The sequence below is a fragment of the Bombina bombina genome, chromosome 6 (genome assembly GCF_027579735.1).
Source record: "Bombina bombina isolate aBomBom1 chromosome 6, aBomBom1.pri, whole genome shotgun sequence".
Lineage (NCBI taxonomy): Eukaryota > Metazoa > Chordata > Amphibia > Anura > Bombinatoridae > Bombina > Bombina bombina.
In genome coordinates, this window is record NC_069504.1 from 1,120,570,360 (window position 1) to 1,120,593,766 (window position 23,407).

The 23,407-nt window shown below is 41.1% G+C and overlaps 1 protein-coding gene across 1 annotated transcript in view; it reads right to left on the reverse strand.

Moving 5' to 3' along the window:
• LMNTD1 (lamin tail domain containing 1) overlaps positions 1 to 20,534 on the reverse strand; it is a 392,761-nt gene extending 372,227 nt beyond the window's left edge. Inside the window, exon 1 of the mRNA XM_053719705.1 lies at positions 20,397 to 20,534. Within this exon, the coding sequence (XP_053575680.1) occupies positions 20,397 to 20,534 (138 nt within the window). The remainder of the gene's footprint in view (positions 1 to 20,396) is intronic.
• Between the last annotated feature and the right edge of the window lie 2,873 nt (positions 20,535 to 23,407).

Consider the following 23,407-nt stretch of genomic DNA (forward strand, 5'->3'; position numbering starts at 1 on the left):
CAAGAGTACAATTTTTTACAGTATTTTTTTAATGTAAGATTTTTATTATGCACTTTTGTAATGTCTGCATCTCCTTATATAAAATTCAATATACGCCCCCTAGTGAGACACCCTGTTTTCAGGGTAAAATATGGCTTTATATAATTCCACCAGGGAAATAGAAGTACTGGCAACATTATTATAGAATCTCACAAGCCCGGAGAGCTTTATAGGATCTCGCAAGCCCAGAGAGCTTTATAGAATCTCACAAGCCCAGAGAGCTTTATAGAATCTCACAAGCCCAGAGAGCTTTAAAAAACACCTTTCTTGCGCACAAACCTAATTGCATATTGTAAAGTGCGCTAACCCGACATGAAAATATTAAATTTTGACATTACAATGTGTTACGGTACCAACAGGATACCAAGGGTTAATACCAGGGAACAACGTCCTGCATAGGGAATCAGCAATTCACAAACCAGCCAGTTTTCAGGTTTAAACAGAATGTCATTTATTAAAGGCTATGCCTAGTATTTATGCAGGTCTGCCCCCCCCCCCCAGATGGGGGTTGAAAGACTGTTGTACATTACATGGAGGGAACAAGCCCTTTGACATGATACAATAGAATTATTTTACTTAAACACTTCAACCACAAGACACTCTTGGCTCTTCTTATCACTTAGGCGTTTTCTCTCTGAGGGTGATCAAACAATGGAATTCTTATCACTAACTAAATTATGGTTGGAGCCAGCAACCTGTGTTTAGAAAATAGTTTCTTAAAGCTAAACACAGTTAACTCCTTCAGTCCTGACAGAAGGGTCTGTCACATAGCTCCCCACTTGTGGAACACTCCGGCAGACCCGGCTTGACCCTTTTGCGGGTCAACCTGGGGATGACCGGACTAGGAGGTGGTAGGCATGTCAGTTTGCTGGGACAATCCATCTGTATTCCCGTTATGAGAGAGAATTCCTGTCCATACAAACAAGGGTTCAAATTCCTCAGTGCCCAGACCAGGGCCAAACAGTCCTTCAAAATCCCATCAGCTTCTTTACGAGTTTTCTGTACCTGCTCTTTATAGGTATCCACAATCCCTTCATACTGACATAGGGTGCCCTTGAGTTGCTGCACCTCACTATGAGCCAGCGTCAGCTTCTCCTCAAGTGTCGCTAAGTTTGTCTTTAAGGTTTCATGTCCCACTCTCAAGCTGGTGTTTTCTGCAGTCTGTCGGTGCAGAATGTCTAGCAGAGATTCACGTTCTAAACTTACTTTTTCCTCTGCGCTCCTCTTCTCCTTCATCAGCGCATTGTAACGGGACCTCCACATATCAATAGCGGATAGAGATTTACTGAGCTCAGCGTCCTGGGGCTTAGCAGCAGGTGGGTCAGTCTCTGCTGCACGGATCTGGGCACGGGTAGTCACAGGGTTAACATCAGCGGGACCCATAGGAGCGTAGGCAGAAACAAGGGGGGCCAAGTCATTTCCAAGAAGAACATCAGCAGGTAAGTCCTTCTTGACCCCCACATTCACAGGTCTAGCGCCCACTCCCCAATCCAAATGTACCCTGGCAACAGGTAGGCTGAACACATCACCCCCTGCTACCCTCACAGCCACAGTGTCTCCAGTGTACTGTTTCTCAGACACCAAGTTCTTTTGAAGCAAGGTCATGGTAGCACCAGTATCCCGTAGACCACTGACCTTCTTCCCATTCACTTTAACCAGTTGCCGGTTATTCCGGTGGGCAGCTTGCACAAGGTCTGCCTCATGTAGGATGCTCCAGCATTCTTGCACCTCTACGTAGCGGGCCGCAGGCTGAGGATTACGTGGGATTCCGCCGGCGGGTCTTCTCCAGGACTGCGCTTGGTTCGCTGCGTTTAGGGGACACTCTGGTCTTTTGTGCCCTAGTTGCTTACATCTAAAGCACCGAATAGGTTGTGAGTAGCACCGCGAATTGAACAGGGCTCTCTGAGGGTAGTTCGTGGCCGGAGGCCGTGTGGCATAGCGGTGCGCCGGGGTTTGGTAACTGGCAGCTGCTGGGGTGACTGGGGGTCTGTACTCCACTCTAGCAGAGGGGCTTAGTGGTAGCAGTGTCCAGTTTGCGGGCATCCGTATACTCATCTGCCAAGCGAGCCGCTTCCTGCAGGGTGGAGGGTTTACAGTCCCGAACCCACTCTCGAACTCCTGCGGGTAACTTGTCGAAGCAATGTTCCAACAGGAATAGCTGCAGCACCTCTTCCCCAGATAAGGCTTGGCACCCCGCTATCCAGTGAGCTGCTGTGCGGTGCACCTTACATGCCCACTCAAGGTAGGAATCTCCAGCTAATTTAACAGTGTCTCTGAACCGCCTCCGGTATGCCTCCGGTTTAACCGCATACCTGGAGAGCAGAGCCTCTTTTATAGTATTATAATCCCCGACTTCCTCATCTGGAATGGCCCGAAAATCCTCACTGGCCCGGCCGGATAATTTTCCAGATAATATCGTGACCCAGTCCTCTGCGGGTACCTTGTGTAGTGCACATTGCCTCTCAAAATCCGCAAGGTACCCATCAATCTCTCCTTCTGTTTCCAGGAAGTTTTTAAAAGCTGCAAAATTTACTTTTCTCTTTTCCATCTTAGTCAGTATTGTAATAATCCCCCTCTTCCTGAGGTTACTGGCTTGTGTAGTTGCTCTTCTGGGCGATAAGGTTCATTCCGTCGCTTGCCACCAATTGTTACGGTACCAACAGGATACCAAGGGTTAATACCAGGGAACAACGTCCTGCATAGGGAATCAGCAATTCACAAACCAGCCAGTTTTCAGGTTTAAACAGAATGTCATTTATTAAAGGCTATGCCTAGTATTTATGCAGGTCTGACCCCCCCCCCCCAGATGGGGGTTGAAAGACTGTTGTACATTACATGGAGGGAACAAGCCCTTTGACATGATACAATAGAATTATTTTACTTAAACACTTCAACCGCAAGACACTCTTGGCTCTTCTTATCACTTAGGCGTTTTCTCTCTGAGGGTGATCAAACAATGGAATTCTTATCACTAACTAAATTATGGTTGGAGCCAGCAACCTGTGTTTAGAAAATAGTTTCTTAAAGCTAAACACAGTTAACTCCTTCAGTCCTGACAGAAGGGAAATACAAAGTTGCCTGTAAAATAAAAATAAATCCTAAAATAGCTACGATATAATTATTAGTTATATTGTAGCTATTTTAGGGTTTATTTTACATGTAAGTATTTAGTTTTAAATAGGAATAATTTAGTTAATTATTGTAATATGTATTTAGATTTATTTAAATAATATTTAAGTTAGGGGGGTGTTAGTGTTAGACTTAGGTTTAGGGGTTAATATGTTTAATATAGGTGGCGGCGGGGTCCGGGAGCGGCGGTTTAGGGGTTAAACATTTAATTTAGTTGCGGCGGGGTCCGGCAGCGGTGGTTTAGGGGTTAAACATTTAATTTAGTTGCGGCGGGGTCCGGGATCCGCAGGATAGGGGTTAATAACTTTAATATAGGTGGCGGCGGTATAGGGGGTGGCAGATTAGGGGTTAATAGGTATAATGTAGGTGGCGGCGGGGTCCGGGAGTGGCGGTTTAGGGGTTAATATATTTATTATAGTTGCGGCGGGGTCCAGGAGCGGCGGTTTAGGGGGTAATAACTTTATTTAGGTGCGGGGGGCTCCGGGAGTGGTGGTTTAGGGGGTAAAGTCGATGAGCAGAGAGATCGATGACTGTCAGTTAACAACAGTCCGCTTTCTTGATAACTTTGGCGAACGTATTCAGGTCCGCGGCGGCGATGGTAGGCGAGCTTAGGCGAGCGTATTGGGCCGGCGAATGCAGGTAAGTAGACGGCTTGATACATAGAGGCCAATAGGTCTGCCAGGGGGTTTGGAGGGGTGTGATCCTGTTTCAGGAACTGAAATTCATGTTCAGTAATCAGAGCAAGATCTTTCCATGTGATGAGCTTATTGTCAATTTCTGCCTTAAAGATTGATGTTGGATCCCTCAGGATAAGTTAGATTATCATTCAATTGACGTAGTATTTCAGCCCTGTAGTCCGTTATGTCCATGCCGATTACTGCACCACCCTTATCCGCAGGATGGATTCTGATGGATTTTTCATTCTTCAGGGACTCCAGAGCCATTCTTTCTTGTTTTGAAAGATTATCATTCCATGGGGTTTTTTCTTTGTCCTTTTCGACAATCTTCTGTGTAAGATAATTAGTTACTGTGGTGATGGAGGGGTTCTTAGTTTTAGGGTCAAATGTTCCCTTGATCCTAAAAGGGGATTTAGACATCTCTGGATCAGTGGTTTGGAAAAATTATTTAGATCGGAGATTCCTCCCAAATCTTTGTACGTCAATATACGTACTAAAGGAATTCATTCTTGATGATGGAACGAACAATAGGCCCTTATTCAAAAGGGATTTTTCAGATGTTGTAAGTATTCTTGAACTAATGTTAAAAACAATATCATCTATCTTCTCCGGCAGTAGGGGCGGTGGGCAATGCCCCCCCCCCCTTTGCGTATGCGGCCTCGGCCTAAAAAAGAGGACAATGTAGCAGATAGGGAGCCAGAAGGTGGTAAGGAAGATAAGGAAGATGGATTGACAGCTTGGCTATTCCAGCCTTGGTTCCCTCTCGAGCGGGTTGTGATGCCTCTGTATTCCTAGTTACTGCTGTCAGTGCCTGATTGTGCTTCCATGTAAGAGCTCTCTCCTGAGCTGGACTCTACTGTATTCAGTGCCTTCTTGCTGTATCTTCTAGCTCTTTTGGGTCTGTAGTTCCTCCGTTCCTCTGGAGTCAATGTCCAGCTGTACACATTTTTCTTTGTGTAGTCTTGTGTGACTGTCTGGAGTTTCCTGTTTTTAAATTCTATCAATTCCTGTTTGTTTGTTTGTTTTAATTTGGTTATTTAATTTCTCTAACAAGTTGTTATTGGTCTCAGATTTAAGTTGACTTGAGAGTTCCCTTTCAAACTTGTGGATTTCTACCCTCACTTCACCAAGCAGGCAACCCACTTCTCTAATGACCAGAAGCATTAGGTCAAATGAACATTTGTTAAAAATTTTGCACCAATTTTTTTATCCTGAAACCCCTTGGGATTATCCGTTTTTTGTGGTAGTCTGAAATGTAGGTCCTGTGAAGGTTGAGATCTATTTCTCTCTGTTTGAGCTTTGCTAGAGAGTTGAATAATGATTGTGTGATTGCTTATATTGTCTGTTCTTCAATACAGGGAGTGCAGAATTATTAGGCAAGTTGTATTTTTGAGGATTAATTTTATTATTGAACAACAACCATGTTCTCAATGAACCCAAAAAACTCATTAATATCAAAGCTGAATATTTTTGGAAGTAGTTTTTAGTTTGTTTTTAGTTTTAGCTATTTTAGGGGGATATCTGTGTGTGCATGTGACTATTACTGTCCATAATTATTAGGCAACTTAACAAAAAAACAAATATATACCCATTTCAATTACTTATTTTTACCAGTGAAACCAATATAACATCTCAACATTCACAAATATACATTTCTGACATTCAAAAACAAAACAAAAACAAATCAGTGACCAATATAGCCACCTTTCTTTGCAAGGACACTCAAAAGCCTGCCATCCATGGATTCTGTCAGTGTTTTGATCTGTTCACCATCAACATTGCGTGCAGCAGCAACCACAGCCTCCCAGACACTGTTCAGAGAGGTGTACTGTTTTCCCTCCTTGTAAATCTCACATTTGATGATGGACCACAGGTTCTCAATGGGGTTCAGATCAGGTGAACAAGGAGGCCATGTCATTAGATTTTCTTCTTTTATACCCTTTCTTGCCAGCCACGCTGTGGAGTACTTGGACGCGTGTGATGGAGCATTGTCCTGCATGAAAATCATGTTTTTCTTGAAGGATGCAGACTTCTTCCTGTACCACTGCTTGAAGAAGGTGTCTTCCAGAAACTGGCAGTAGGACTGGGAGTTGAGCTTGACTCCATCCTCAACCCGAAAAGGCCCCACAAGCTCATCTTTGATGATACCAGCCCAAACCAGCACTCCACCTCCACCTTGCTGGCGTCTGAGTCGGACTGGAGCTCTCTGCCCTTTACCAATCCAGCCACGGGCCCATCCATCTGGCCCATCAAGACTCACTCTCATTTCATCAGTCCATAAAACCTTAGAAAAATCAGTCTTGAGATATTTCTTGGCCCAGTCTTGACGTTTCAGCTTGTGTGTCTTGTTCAGTGGTGGTCGTCTTTCAGCCTTTCTTACCTTGGCCATGTCTCTGAGTATTGCACACCTTGTGCTTTTGGGCACTCCAGTGATGTTGCAGCTCTGAAATATGGCCAAACTGGTGGCAAGTGGCATCTTGGCAGCTGCACGCTTGACTTTTCTCAGTTCATGGGCAGTTATTTTGCGCCTTTGAGGGGTGGGAATGTTGATGTCGTTGAAAATTTGCTTGTTTCTAATAATGTTTATTTTTCAGAAGGGAATGTAATTGGGTCACGGCCTGAGAATCCTCCTGGTTTTCTGGTGGTGGGAGATGATGGCCTGAGTGGGGAAGCTTATGGCCTGAAGGATTCTTGGACGGATAATATCAGGCTTGATATAGAGGACGGCATTCCTATGTCGGGACGTTCTGATTTGAAGGGAGATGAAGCAGGGGTGAGTACGGCCAGTAATTTTAATTCTGGCCATAAGGGGGATTTGAGAAGAGGTCACAGTACTATATTTAATAGTCCGGTTAGTTCTGTTCAACGGCCAAACAGGTCTGGGAGTGGGAGAATACAATGTAGGGGTAGACAGCGCAAGAGATACAGGGATTCAAGGGTAGCAGTGTCTGGGGCTACAGCCTGTTTCTGTTTCTGTTTTACAGGCTGAAGGAAATCAACAGGAGTTGGCTATTACGGAACCTAGGGCTTCTGGGTTCCAGATTAAGGAGAAGGTTATGGCTGCATCTCAAGTGGATCAGTCCCTGGCAGCTCAGGATCCTAGAACAGGTAATGGGGGAGTTGGTACTGGGGAATTGAATGTTGGGGTTGAAAAAGTTGGGGTGAATGTTGATTCTATATCAGTTACTGTTGTAGCGGGTTTAAGGGATTTGTTAGCTAAGTTAGAAGGCGCTAAAGGAACAGGAGGGGTCGCCAGTTCTTGGGTTCCTCCTGGGTCTACATTGTCAAATGTGACAGTTGGGGGTTCTGTTGAGGTCAGTAAAGGTACAGGGTTGGCAATTCAGGCCCAGGCAGTTGGGGTGCCCCATTCAAAAGCTGCTAACATTGAAAATAAAGGGTCAGGGGGCCCGGAACTTAAAATTGCTGATACGGCTTTGTCTCGCTCTTGTTTGTGTTCTATCGGGCCTTTAGGTATGCACTTGACGGTTGAGTTAAGGGAAAAGATCTGGAAGCAGGAATTTATTGAATAATTTTCACTTTTACCGCTTGACCAATCTTTTGAAATACCTGAGGATTCAAAGAAGGATGCGTCAAAAAAGGAGGTAGAGGAGAGGAAAAAACGGTACCGAAAATTACCAAAAACTTTTACCAATTGGTTTCAAGCTTTTGTTATTTATGCCAGCGTGTTTGCTGGTAAGTTTCCAGAACAGGGAGCAGCGCTATTTTGCTATTTAGATGAAGTTGCAGCTGCTCAAAGGACGTATGGGGGTATGGCGTGGTGGGCTTATGATGAGCAATTCCACCAACGTTTGTTGGTTAAGCCTGAGATAAAATGGGACGATCGGGATATGGGGCTTTGACTCAAGATAATGACTCCGTTAAGGTCTTCGCAGCCTTTTCGTGGGGGAGCTGGCGGGTCGCTCCAGAGTGGGTTGTCGGCAGCAGTTAAAAAGGGTTTCTGCTTCGCTTTCAATGAGAAAGGTTGCAAATGGGGATCATCTTGTAAATTTAGACATGAGGGTTCGGGGTGCGGGGGTGCTCACCCGTTCTTCAAGTGTTTCAGAAAGAACAAATCGGGTGGAGCCCAGGAGTTGCCTGAAAAAGGGAGTAACGCCGGTGAGGTTAAGCGGGATGGAGCTGTGGCTCGTACTTTACGCTAAGAAAAAGGGTTGTAAAGAAAAGGCTTTGTTATTGTGGCACGGTTTTGAATATGGTTTTAAAATACCATCTTCTGGGGGTGTAGTTTACTATAAGGGCAATCTGAAGTCAGCTAGGGAATGGCCTCATGTTGTAAAGGGTAAACTCGAGAAGGAGGTTTCGTTGGGGCAAATGGCGGGGCCTTTTAAAGCCCCTCCAATTCCTCATTTGCGTATTTCCCCTTTGGGTGTGGTTCCTAAGAAGGATCCGGGGAAGTTCCGACTTATACATCATCTGTCTTTCCCAAAAGGTGGGTCTGTGAATGATGGCATTCCGGATGAATTAGCGTCAGTGTCCTATGCATCTTTCGACCTGGCGGTTAAGATGGTTAGGGAGGCGGGTCAGTTTGCTTGGTTGGCTAAGGTTGATATTGAAGCAGCTTTTCGATTGCTGCCGGTTCATCTTTCTTCTCATTACCTATTGGGTTGTTGCTTTGATGGAGTTTTTTACGTGGACCTTTGTCTCCCGATGGGGTGTTCCATTTCCTGTTCTTTGTTTGAGTGTTTTAGTTCCTTTTTGGAGTGGGTTGTGAAGGTCAAGTCGGGATTTTCATCTATTGTACATTATCTTGATGATTTTCTTTTTGTGGGTCCTCCCGAATCAGATACTTGTTTAAAGTTGAGGGATTGTTTTTATTTAATGGCGTCTGAATTTGGGGTTCCTATTGCAATGGAAAACCTGAGGGTCCAGTCACGGCCCTTAATTTTTTGGGGATTACAATCGATTCGGCTAAGATGGAATGTAGGTTGCCGAGGGAAAAGATTCTGGATTTGTCGGAAATGATTCAACAGTTTCTTGGTGTCCGTAAGGTGACTTTGCGGGAGATGCAATCACTGTTGGGGAAATTGAATTTTGCCTGTAGAATCATTCCCATTGGAAGAGTATTTTCCAGGAGAATGTCTTTGGCCACATCTGGTGTACTCAAGCCTCATCATTTTGTAAGGGTAAAGAAAGGGCACAAAGATGATTTGCGAGTATGGTTAGAGTTCCTTAAAGATTTTAATGGAGCTTTAATCTTCATGGAAGCTCGGGTTTCCAATGTTGATTTAGATTTGGTTACTGATGCGGCTGGTGGTGTTGGTTTTGGAGCATATTTTCAGGGTCATTGGTGTGCGGCTGTTTGGCCCCAGGCCTGGGTGGGTCTGGGTTTAACTCGAAACCTGGTATTTCTTGAACTGTTTCCGATATTGGTAGCCTTATTTGTTTGGGAGGGTGAATTGGTGAACAAATCTATAATATTCCACACGGATAATATGGGTGTGGTTTCTGCTATCAACACGTTATCCACTTCTTCCCCGCCAGTTTTACGTTTACTGAGGGTGCTAGTTTTAAAATGTTTGAGTATGAATGTTTTGGTTAGGGCTAAACATATTCCTGGGAAGTGTAATATGATAGCAGATGCTTTATCTCGTTCACAGTGGAGCCGTTTTCTAGAGCTAGCGCCTCAGGCGGATGCAGTTGGAATGAGTTTCCCGGAACAGTTATGGAGGCTTGGGGAGGAGGACTGGCTGAGTTAGTAAAAAATTATTTGACCCCAGGTACTTGGTCTTCTTATGTATCAGTCTGGAGGGAATGGGAAATGTGGTTAGGTCAGGCTGAACTTAGGGAAGGGATTGATGATGTCACTGGTTGTTTATTGGAATGGTTGTGGCATTGGGGGGTTTTGGGTTTGTCAGCATCCAGTATGGATGAAAGATTGGCTGCATTAGCCTTTAGATTTCGTTTATTGGGTATGTGTGATGTGACAAAAGTTTTTTGGGTACGTCAGGTCCTTAAGGGCTTAAAAAAGAAGGCTAAGAATGTAGATAAGAGGAGGCCCATTACATTTACATTACTTGAAAAGATTTGGGGAGTGTTGTCTTATATTTGTTCATCAACATTTGAAATAACTTTGTTTCGAATGGCCTTCGTGTTAGCCTTTTTCGGGGCCTTCCGGATATCGGAATTAGTAACCCCAAGCAGAAGGGTTCCTGGGGGTTTACAGAGGGAAGATGTGATATGGGATGAAAATAGGGTTGAAATGTTATTGAAGGGTAGTAAAACTGACATTTATAAAAAAGGCAAGAATATAGTCTTATTCCCTAGTGGGTCAGTAGTGTGTCCTTGTCAGGTATTGTTGCATTATGGGGCAATACGGCCTTTGCAAGATGGCCCGTTATTAATTCATTCTGATGGTTCTTTTTTGTCACAATATCAGTTTAGGGCCATTTTGAAAGGGTCAATTGGGCTATTAGGCCTTAATCCATTGGATTTTGGGTCTCATTCATTTCGTATAGGGGCCGCTACTGAGGCTTCTATATTAGGTTTGAGGGAGGATATAGTAAAACAGATTGGGAGATGGGGATCAAATCGTTATAAATCTTATGTTAGGCCTGATTTGAGAGTTTAAAAAAAAAATAATATATATATATATATATATATAGATATATAAATTTTTGGGTGAGTGGTCTTATCAAATGGCATTCTGAATGTTTTCTTTTATTTTCTTGTATTTTCAGGCGTGAGAATCGTATGGGTGATGGGGCATTCATTTATTTATTGGGCCAATGCTAAGGCCAGTAAGAAAATGGGCGGCCTGCAGCTCGGGTGTCCAGTTGGGCAATGGGAAGTCAAATGGTTTGGGATTAGGGGCATGTGTTGGGAGCATCTGTTTCCATTATTTACTGATTATAGTAATGTTTTTCATCACCCTGAGGTTTTGGCTTTGCATTTGGGGGGAATGATTTGGGTCTTATTCCACAAAAAGAGTTAGTCAGAAGAATTAAGAGAGACTTGGGTAAAATTAGAGATCTTCATCCTGAGCTAAAAATTATTTGGTCACAAATCACTCCACGCTTGGTTTGGAAGTCGGCCTGGGATTACGAGAAACTTGAGAGGAGCCGTAAAAAAATCAATAAAATAATTAGTTCCTTTGTCAGAAGGTTAGGGGGGGGGGGTGCTTTCCACCCTGACTTTGAGCTTGAGGGGTCTGAAGAGTTTTATTTAAAAGATGGGGTTCATTTCAATCAATTTGGGCTGCAGCTATTTTTGTTTGATATCAAGGAAGCTTTGGAGAAAGTTTTGGGTTTGGCGGGACTGGGCTGCTTGAGCAGACCAGTCTGTGGCGGGGGTGCTAGTTCCCTGACAAATATTTGAAGCAATATGGCCAAGTGATTTGGGGGATTTGAAGAAGTTGCCTCTCCATGGGGTGAGCGGGTAACTGGTTTATTATAGGGACAAGGGGTTCCCTATTAAAGTGGAGGTGTGCTTGGTACGGACTCAACGTGTATATAGTTGAGTCCAGTTTTTGAATGACGGCCATGTTGTTTTTGTGGGTTTGGGAACTAGCACCGCTGTGGGGAATTGGCAGTATGTTTAATGTTAATTAAGAACATTAGGTATGTTCTGTTTAAATGTTTTATTATATTATTAATATTTAATATTTAAATTATTGTTATTTAATAAAATGGCTGCGGCCAATTTTATACCAAGGTTATGTGTGTGAGTCTTATTTATATAAATTAAGTAGGTTTATAAGTGGGTAATTTTAATGGGCCGGGGATTGACGACTTTAAAGGTCATGTTGTTTCACATTGCAGTTGCTTTATATAATTTTGCACTGTGTGACTGACTGTTCGGCCACTCCCCTTCAACCTGCCATTTGCGGTTAGTTTATTGACGCTGTACATGTGCATCTGTTTACATGCCTGGGTCTCGGCTTGTGGGTTTTGATTAGGATATTTATTCCCATTGGCTTCTTTTTGGTTGCGTCAAGGCACGCCTGGTTTTCTCCCTCCGATCACTCCCCTGTTTGATGACAGTCCTGTCTCTCATCACGTCATATGGGCATATTTTGAGCTGTATAGCCTAATCAGATTCCATCTCCTGCTTTGGGAGGTGTGTATTGTTCATGTGGTTCAACAATCAGCTGGATTTTCACTCGTTTTTAGCAGTAGTTCGGTATTTGGGTAACTTTAGTGTTTTTGTGTTTATGTATCTATATGAATATTATTGTTTGATCTGGTCTGATCTACACCAGTGGGCTGAGTTTTGGCATGCTACTTTATACAGTTTTGAATACACGATCATCTACACTTTTACACACAAATATCATATGTTTACACTTTGTAGATATGTTCAGTAATCCTGTTTTGCAAATGGTGCTCACTGATTTGCAATGAAATATCTTTCATTACAGGGAGTGCAGAATTATTAGGCAAGTTGTATTTTTGAGGATTAATTTTATTATTGAACAACAACCATGTTCTCAATGAACCCAAAAAACTAATTAATATCAAAGCTGAATAGTTTTGGAAGTAGTTTTTAGTTTGTTTTTAGTTATAGCTATTTTAGGGGGATATCTGTGTGTGCAGGTGACTATTACTGTGCATAATTATTAGGCAACTTAACAAAAAACAAATATATACCCATTTCAATTATTTATTTTTACCAGTGAAACCAATATAACATCTCAACATTCACAAATATACATTTCTGACATTCAAAAACAAAACAAAAACAAATCAGTGACCAATATAGCCACCTTTCTTTGCAAGGACACTCAAAAGCCTGCCATCCATGGATTCTGTCAGTGTTTTGATCTGTTCACCATCAACATTGCGTGCAGCAGCAACCACAGCCTCCCAGACACTGTTCAGAGAGGTGTACTGTTTTCCCTCCTTGTAAATCTCACATTTGATGATGGACCACAGGTTCTCAATGGGGTTCAGATCAGGTGAACAAGGAGGCCATGTCATTAGATTTTCTTCTTTTATACCCTTTCTTGCCAGCCACGCTGTGGAGTACTTGGACGCGTGTGATGGAGCATTGTCCTGCATGAAAATCATGTTTTTCTTGAAGGATGTAGACTTCTTCCTGTACCACTGCTTGAAGAAGGTGTCTTCCAGAAACTGGCAGTAGGACTGGGAGTTGAGCTTGACTCCATCCTCAACCCGAAAAGGCCCCACAAGCTCATCTTTGATGATACCAGCCCAAACCAGTACTCCACCTCCACCTTGCTGGCGTCTGAGTCGGACTGGAGCTCTCTGCCCTTTACCAATCCAGCCACGGGCCCATCCATCTGGCCCATCAAGACTCACTCTCATTTCATCAGTCCATAAAACCTTAGAAAAATCAGTCTTGAGATATTTCTTGGCCCAGTCTTGACGTTTCAGCTTGTGTGTCTTGTTCAGTGGTGGTCGTCTTTCAGCCTTTCTTACCTTGGCCATGTCTCTGAGTATTGCACACCTTGTGCTTTTGGGCACTCCAGTGATGTTGCAGCTCTGAAATATGGCCAAACTGGTGGCAAGTGGCATCTTGGCAGCTGCACGCTTGACTTTTCTCAGTTCATGGGCAGTTATTTTGCGCCTTGGTTTTTCCACACGCTTCTTGCGACCCTGTTGACTATTTTGAATGAAACGCTTGATTGTTCGATGATCACGCTTCAGAAGCTTTGCAATTTTAAGAGTGCTGCATCCCTCTGCAAGATATCTCACTATTTTTGACTTTTCTGAGCCTATCAAGTCCTTCTTTTGACCCATTTTGCCAAAGGAAAGGAAGTTGCCTAATAATTATGCACACCTGATATAGGGTGTTGATGTCATTAGACCACACCCCTTCTCATTACAGAGATGCACATCACCTAATATGCTTAATTGGTAGTAGGCTTTCGAGCCTATACAGCTTGGAGTAAGACAACATGCATAAAGAGGATGATGTGGTCAAAATACTCATTTGCCTAATAATTCTGCACTCCCTGTATTTATTTTGACCCCTGTTCTTGTTATTTAACTCTGAAAATTTAGACTTTTCCAATTGCAAAAGACTGGAGTGTATAGTCAACAAAATAATTTTTATTATTGTAGATTCTTCAGAGAGATTTGAGAAGGAGCTTATTTTTATATTTACCTAAATGGCCTCGGCAGAGAAGATAAGAGCCTGTTCCTGGACTGGAAAACAATACATTTGTTTTGCTAACAAAACGAGCATTTAACCCCTTAACTGCTGAGCCATTTCCACCCATCTGCTGAGCTGTTTTGGAGTTTTTACACACAATTAATCACCACTGTAGGCCATTTTTCAGTGAGAAACTCACACATAGTAAATATTGTTAGGAATCCAGCAGATTCAAACGATATAGGTATTTTTTGAATATATCATGAAATATGAGAACTGTACAACAAAATATGTGAAAAAATAAATATTTTTTATTAAAATTTGAATCAGTAAGATTGCAAACAATAGTGTGTTGTTTTTTTCTAAACTCTATAGTCAAAAGAAAGAAGGGGGTTATTCTTATATAAAAGGGGCGTTTTGATATAGTTATGTAACTGTGATTTGCATATAGGATCTCTCATGAGCCTCTATGCAAATAAATGGAAACGTATTCATGCCAGGTGGTCACTATTACCTTATATAAAGGCTTAATTTTAAGGAAGGGATCCTGGGGGTCTCTAGGCCTTTTTGATGATCCCTCATTTAAAAAAAATAAATTAAACTTTTAGTAAACAATGTTTTAAACAAAAGTGTATGTGTGGGTTGTTTTTTTTTTTCCTTCTAAACTCTATAGTGAAAAGAAGAAGGGGTTAATTCCATATTATTTGATTTGCATATAGGGGCACCCACAAGCCTCTGTCAAATAAAGTTACATTTATTCACGCCAGGTGATCACTATTAAAGGGACAGTATACTCCAAAAATATTATTGTTTAAAAAGATAGATAATGCTTTTAGCACCCATTTCTCAGCTTTGCACAACCAGCATTTTTTTTTATATTAATATACTTTAAGCCCTTTCAACCTCTAAATTTATGCCTACTGCTAAGCCACTAACGGCAGCCTCTTATCACGTGCATTTTGATTAGCTTTTCACAGCAATACGCTGCTACTGCATGTGTGCAATATAGATAACATTGTGTGCACTCCTGTGGAGTTATTTATGAGTCAGCACTAATTAGCTAAAATGCAAGTCTATGAATAGCACTGAGATAAGGGGGGTGTCTACAGAGGCTTAGCTACAAGATAATCATGCACATATTAACACATACAGTGGGGCAAAAAATATTTAGTCAGCAAAAAATTCTGCAAGTTCTCCCACTTAAGATGAGAGAGGCCTGTAATTTTCATCATAGGTATACCTCAACTATGAGAGACAAAATGTGGAAACAAATCCAGACAATCACATTGTCTGATTTGGAAAGAATTTATTTGCAAATTATGGTGGAAAATAAGTATTTGGTCAATATCAAAAGTTCATCTCAATACTTTGTTATATATCCTTTGTTGGCAATGACAGAGGTCAAATGTTTTCTGTAAGTCTTCACAAGGTTGTCACACACTGTTGCTGGTATGTTGGCCCATTCCTGCATGCAGATCTCCTCTAGAGCAGTGATGTTTTGGGGCTGTCGCTGGGCAACACGGACTTTCAACTCCCTCCAAAGGTTTTCTATGGGGTTGAGATCTGGAGACTGGCTAGGCCACTCCAGGACCTTGAAATGCTTCTTACGAAGCCACTCCTTCGTTGCCTGGGCAGTGTGTTTAGGATCATTGTCATGCTGAAAGACCCAGCCACGTTTCATCTTCAATGCCCTTGCTGATGGAAGGAGGTTTGCACTCAAAATCTCACGATACATGGCCCCATTCATTCTTTCATGTACATGGATCAGTCGTCCTGTTCCCTTTGCAGAGAAACAGCCCCAAAGCATGATGTTGCCACCCCCATGGTTCACAGTAGGTATGGTGTTCTTTGGTTGCAACTCAGCATTCTCTTTCCTCCAAACACGACGAGTTGTGTTTCTACCAAACAGTTCGACTTTGGTTTCATCTGACCATATGACATTCTCCCAATCCACTTCTAGATCATCCAAATGCTCTCTAGCATACTTCAGACGGGCCCGGACATGTACTGGCTTAAGCAGGGGGACACGTCTGGCACTGCAGGATCTGAGTCCTTGGCGGCGTAGTGTGTTACTGATGGTAGCCTTTGTTACGTTGGTCCCAGCTCTCTGCAGGTCATTCACTAGGTCCCCCCATGTGATCATTTTGACCCCACAGGGTGAGATCTTGCGTGGAGCCCCAGATCGAGGGAGATTATCAGTGGTCTTGTATGTCTTCCATTTTCTAATTATTGCTCCCACAGTTGATTTCTTCACACCAAGCTGCTTGCCTATTGCAGATTCAGTCTTCCCAGCCTGGTGCAGGTCTACAATTTTGTTTCTGGTGTCCTTCGACAGCTCTTTGGTCTTCACCATAGTGGAGTTTGGAGTGTCACTGTTTGCGGTTGTGGACAGGTGTCTTTTATACTGATAACAAGTTCAAACAGGTGCCATTAATACAGGTAATGAGTGTAGGACAGAGGAGCCTCTTAAAGAAGAAGATACAGGTCTGTGAGAGCCAGAAATCTTGCTTGTTTGTAGGTGACCAAATATTTATTTTCCACCATAATATGCAAATAAATTCTTTCCAAATCAGACAATGTGATTGTCTGGATTTGTTTCCACATTTTGTCTCTCATAGTTGAGGTATACCTATGATGAAAATTACAGGCCTCTCTCATATTCTTAAGTTGGAGAACTTGCACAATTGATGGCTGACTAAATAATTTTTTGCCGCACTGTAAATGTATATAAGCATATACATATATATATATATATTTACATTGACCGCAATGTAAAGGCATTTTTCAGTGCCGTTTTTTTTCCTAACACCACACTCCCACCAACTTTAAAGCCCCAAAACTGCCTAGTGCAGTTTTTTTTTTACAAATATATATATATATTGAGGGCATTTGGGGCACTTGTAATGGCTGCACTTGCAGGAGCGCAATAATATAGCGCTCCACTTGTAATCTAGCCCTAAATAAATGCTAGATAGAATGAGGCATTCAAAGAAAAGATTAGTCTGAGAATAACATGCAGATTTATTTTGTAAAGTTTCATTAGCTGTTTAAATAGTGACAAAATAAGTGCAGTTTTAATGTCTATAAAACAATGGGAGCTGCCATGTTGTAACTTAGGTTACTTTCTCTGCTGTGGCCAATTAGGGACAGTTATAAATAGGTCACTAGAGTGTGCAGCCAATGGCTGTGTGGAATATAACAGTGTTCTGCACTTCCATTTCTAACAGGAGCTGAAAAGCTCACAATTTCAGAATGGAATTACAGGAAAAGGGAACAAATATAATAATGAAAGTATATTGCAGACTTTATATATTATATTATATATATATATATATATATATATATATATATATATATATACACACACAATTTATCATCTCAATGTGTTTAATGTCCCTTTAATGGCACTTTATATGTAGCAATTATTTTTTTAGAAAAGTCAGTTATTAGGGTTAGGGTAGGAATCATATTTGTTAGTGCTCTCTCATATCTAATACTTTAAAGTACATTTGCATGTAATGCCAGCTCTACACTGAGCGTGTGGGTATTTGGGCACAGCTACGTATATAGATGTATCACATATTTAATGCACTTAAAGGGACAGTTTACTCAAACATTTTCTCCCCTTTAATTTGTTCCCAATGATCCACTTTACCTGCTGGAGTGTATTAAATTGTTTACAAGTATTTCCATTAGCCTTATATTGGCATTTGAAATAGTTTATTTAGCCTGTGGTATCCCCACCCATCCCAAAAATTTTTGGCCTTAAAGGGACATTATACACTCATTTTTTCTTTGCATAAATGTTTTGTAGATGATCTATTTATATAGCCCATAAAGTTTTTTTTTTAAATAAATGTATAGTTTTGCTTATTTTTAAATAACATTGCTCTGATTTTCAGACTCCTAACCAAGCCCCAACGTTTTATGTGAATACTGTCAGCTACCTTCTCCAGCTTGCTACTGTTTGTGTAAAGGGTCTTTTCATATGCAAAAGAAGGGGGAGGGGGGGGAGTGTTTTATTTCTCATTTGCAGTGGGCTTTCCAGCTACCTTTTCAACAGAGCCAAACTGACAGCTTCTAAGTAAGTTTTTAAACAGTTTTATATTGGATTTTTATATCAGTATCTGTGCATCTTATTCTTTATAGTAGTGTCTATTACATGCAGTTATACAGGGAGTGCAGAATTATTAGGCAAGTTGTATTTTTGAGGATTAATTTTATTATTGAACAACAACCATGTTCTCAATGAACCCAAAAAACTCATTAATATCAAAGCTGAATATTTTTGGAAGTAGTTTTTAGTTTGTTTTTAGTTTTAGCTATTTTAGGGGGATATCTGTGTGTGCAGGTGACTATTACTGTGCATAATTATTAGGCAACTTAACAAAAAACAAATATATACCCATTTCAATTATTTATTTTTAACAGTGAAACCAATATAACATCTCAACATTCACAAATATACATTTCTGACATTCAAAAACAAAACAAAAGCAAATCAGTGACCAATATAGCAACCTTTCTTTGCAAGGACACTCAAAAGCCTGCCATCCATGGATTCTGTCAGTGTTTTGATCTGTTCACCATCAACATTGCGTGCAGCATCAACCACAGCCTCACAGACACTGTTCAGAGAGGTGTACTGTTTTCCCTCCTTGTAAATCTCACATTTGATGATGGACCACAGGTTCTCAATGGGGTTCAGATCAGGTGAACAAGGAGGCCATGTCATTAGATTTTCTTCTTTTATACCCTTTCTTGCCAGCCACGCTGTGGAGTACTTGGACGCGTGTGATGGAGCATTGTCCTGCATGAAAATAATGTTTTTCTTGAAGGATGCAGACTTCTTCCTGTACCACTGCTTGAAGAAGGTGTCTTCCAGAAACTGGCAGTAGGACTGGGAGTTGAGCTTGACTCCATCCTCAACCCGAAAAGGCCCCACAAGCTCATCTTTGATGATACCAGCCCAAACCAGTACTACACCTCCACCTTGCTGGCGTCTGAGTCAGACTGGAGCTCTCTGCCCTTTACCAATCCAGCCACGGGCCCATCCATCTGGCCCATCAAGACTCACTCTCATTTCATCAGTCCATAAAACCTTAGAAAAATCAGTCTTGAGATATTTCTTGGCCCAGTCTTGATGTTTCAGCTTGTGTGTCTTGTTCAGTGGTGGTCGTCTTTCAGCCTTTCTTACCTTGGCCATGTCTCTGAATATTGCACACCTTGTGCTTTTGGGCACTCCAGTGATGTTGCAGCTCTGAAATATGGCCAAACTGGTGGCAAGTGGCATCTTGGCAGCTGCACGCTTGACTTTTCTCAGTTCATGGGCAGTTATTTTGCACCTTGGTTTTTCCACACGCTTCTTGCGACCCTGTTGACTATTTTGAATGAAGCGCTTGATTGTTCGATGATCACGCTTCAGAAGCTTTGCAATTTTAAGAGTGCTGCATCCCTCTGCAAGATATCTCACTATTTTTGACTTTTCTGAGCCTGTCAAGTCCTTCTTTTGACCCATTTTGCCAAAGGAAAGGAAGTTGCCTAATAATTATGCACACCTGATATAGGGTGTTGATGTCATTAGACCACACCCCTTCTCATTACAGAGATGCACATCACCTAATATGCTTAATTGGTAGTAGGCTTTCGAGCCTATACAGCTTGGAGTAAGACAACATGCATAAAGAGGATGATGTGGTCAAAATACTCATTTGCCTAATAATTCTGCACTCCCTGTATGAAAATGAGTGTATACTGTCCCTTTAAGGCCAAGTTGTGTTAACACAGCCAGTAGAAGAAATTACACTCCAGTGGTGTATAGAAGAGATAAGGTAATAAAATTTTAATTTTCTATTGTTCTCTCCAAGTATTGGTGATTGGTTTATGGACAGATATAAGATAAAGAAGCAGGTATATGCACACAATGTGATAAAGTAATGAGATCTAATTATACCTACAAGCTCAACCCATTTTATTAGGTTGTGGCTTCAAAACACAAAATCAGCTAATTCATATACACAAATAAGCCTTAAAAAAGCAAATCTTATACATTTTATACTCTGTAGCTGGTAAGAAAAGTAATTGGAAACACATTAAGGGAAAAACAATATTATAGTATACTGTCCCTTTAAGCACAACACAAAGCTCTCAGACAGTAAAGAATAAACGCTGATAGATAACGATGGGCTTTCATCTACACTTCAGACATCCAGTTAGTTAGTTTGTGCCAGACCACACTGGTATTTGTGCTCTTGTGACACCGACTGACCTTTGTCTTTGCATCAGAGAACGAAAGAGGATTCAACAAATAAACAACAAGATCAACAATAAATAAACAGCTCATTGTGAGTCAAAGATTCTGCATAATATGATGAGAACTGAGGGTCACAGAGGTGTCCAATGCCAGTCAAGGGCCCCTCAGCAGAGCATTTTTTACTTCCTTTGATTGGCCTTATAATCACTTAGACAAGTCTCTGTTACCTGTTTCAGATGGTTTCTCATGGATTTCACATTCCTGATGTAGTTGCTGAAACGTTCTCTAATGTCCTGGAGTTGGACATTACCTGAGTTCTGTCTAAGAATATCTGATGCGGATGAACTTCTGTTATCTGAAATCATTTCTGTTCAGGAGAAGACAAAATCAGGATCTGGTGTTATTTTAGCATTCATTGTAATGTAATACCCCTGGATACTGGATACTCCAGTATTAGTGCATATTTGGCCCGTCACACACTTGTAGAGCAATACTGACATCACTACTCTACTGTCTCAAGGGATAATGCGTGAACATAAAATGTAATTGTATATTGTGAAGATATTCCCTTCTAGGTCACTGTTATCCAATCTTCTTTACATTCGATTGTTTGCTGATCTACTAAGGTATGATGTATTTTTACTTATGGAGATTGTGTATTATAACGAATAAAACACACCCGTTTGTAGATAATCAAGTCATTATAGGGTCTCAGCTCTATATGGGAACACAACTCCTCTGGGACTCACACTGTTAGTTCTAGGGGCTGCTGAAGATGCTATACCCCCATTTTCATGACTATAGAACACCCAGATGCCCTGATTTAGGTAGTGCCTGTTTTTTGTCAGTGATATACACATAGCTAGGAAAGAGGCAAATAAAGTTTTGTAGGGGTAGAAGAGGTTCTCCATCAGTTGCACTTTTACTTAGTTTTGTGTTTATTAGGGTAAGGCTAGGAGTAGGGTTTATTAGGGTAAGGTTAGGATTAGGGTTTATTAGGGTAAAACTAGGATTAGGGTTTATTAGGGTAAGGTTAGGATTAGGGTTTATTAGGGTAAGGCTAGGATTAGGGTTTATTAGGGTAAGTCTAGGATTAGGGTGTATTAGGGTAAGGCTAGGATTAGGGTTTATTAGGATAAAGCTAGGATTAGGGTTTATTAGGGTAAGGTTAGGATTAGGGTTTATTAGGGTAAAACTAGGATTAGGGTTTATTAGGGTAAAGTTAGGATTAGGGTTTATTAGGGTAAAACTAGGATTAGGGTTTATGAGGGTAAGGCTAGGATTAGGGTTTTTAGGGTAATTCTAGGATTAGGGTTTATTAGGGTAAAGCTAGGATTATGGTTTATTAGGGTAAAGTTAGGATTAGGGTTTATTAGGGTAAGGTTAGGATAAGGGTTTATTATGGTAAGACTGCGATTAGGGTTTATAAGGGTAAGGTAAGGATTAGGGTTTATTAGGGTAAAGCTAGGATTAGGGTTTATTAGGGTAAAGTTAGGATTAGGGTTTATTAGGGTAAAACTAGGATTAGGGTTTATTAGGGTAAAACTAGGATTAGGGTTTATAAGGGTAAGGCTAGGATTATGGTTTATTAGGGTAAAGCTAGGATTAGGGTTTATTAGGGTAAAGCTAGGATTAGGGTTTATTAGGGTAAGGTTAGGATAAGGGTTTATTATGGTATGACTGGGATTAGGGTTTATAAGGGTAAAGTAAGGATTAGGGTTTATTAGGGTAAAGCTAGGATTAGGGTTTATTAGGGTTATGTTGGGATTAGGGTTTATTAGGATTATTATTATCAGGTATTTGTAGAGCACCAACGGATTCTGCAGTACTATAAACATAGGAGGTAGGTATACAAGATAATAATTATAGGGATCAAGTGGGTAGAGGGCTTTGCCGAGAGTTGCACTGTTGTAGTCGGCTCTTATGAAGGGGATCTACAAACAGCTGGGCTCATAGACTACATGCTAAGGTGTTTAAGGGGATAGAAATGGAGTTAGGAAAGGTTAGTATAGCTTGTATGCATCCCTGAATAGTAGAGTCTTCAGGGAACGCTTGAAGCTTACAAAACCTCTTCCAAAATCTCCACCCCTCATTTCTCTATAACTGTTGATAACACCATCATTTTTTTGTCAGTGATATACACATAGCTAGGAAAGAGGCAAATAAAGTTTTGTGGGGGTAGAAGGGGTTCTCCATCAGTTGCACGTTTACTTAGTTTTGTGTTTATTAGGGTAAGGCTAGGAGTAGGGTTTATTAGGGTAAGGTTAGGATTAGGGTTTATTAGGGTAAGGTTAGGATTAGGGTTTATTAGGGTAAGGTTAGGATTAGGGTTTATTAGGGTAAGGCTAGGATTAGGGTTTATTAGGGTAAAGTTAGGATTAGGGTTTATTAGGGTAAGGTTAGGATAAGGGTTTATTAGGGTAAGGTTAGGATTAGGGTTTATTAGGGTAAGGCTAGGATTAGGGTTTATTAGGGTAAGACTAGGATTAGGGTTTATTAGGGTAAAGCTAGGATTAGGGTTTATTAGGGTAAGGCTAGGATTAGGGTTTATTAGGTTAAAGCTAGGATTAGGGTTTATTAGGGTAAAGCTAGGATTAGGGTTTATTAGGGTAAGGCTAGGATTAGGGTTTATTAGGGTAAGACTAGGATTAGGGTTTATTAGGGTAAAGCTAGGATTAGGGTTTATTAGGGTAAAGCTAGGATTAGGGTTTATTAGGGTAAAACTAGGATTAGGGTTTATTAGGGTAAAGCTAGGATTAGGGTTTATTAGGGTAAGGTTAGGATTAGGGTTTATTAGGGTAAGGCTAGGATTAGGGTTTATTAGGGTAAAACTAGGATTAGGGTTTATTAGGTTAAAGCTAGGATTAGGGTTTATTAGGGTAAGGTTAGGATTAGGTTTTATTAGGGTAATGCTAGGATTAGGGTTTATTAGGGTAAGGTTAGGATTAGGGTTTATTAGGGTAAGGTTAGGATTAGGGTTTATTAGGGTAAGGTTAGGATTAGGGTTTATTAGGGTAAGGTTAGGATTAGGGTTTATTAGGGTAAAGCTAGGATTAGGGTTTATTAGGGTAAGGTTAGGATTAGGGTTTATTAGGGTAAGACTAGGATTAGGGTTTATTAGGGTAAAGCTAGGATTAGTGTCTATTAGGGTAAGGTTAGGATTAGAGTTTATTAGGGTAAAACTAGGATTAGGGTTTATTAGGGTAAGGCTAGGATTAGGGTTTATTAGGGTAATGCT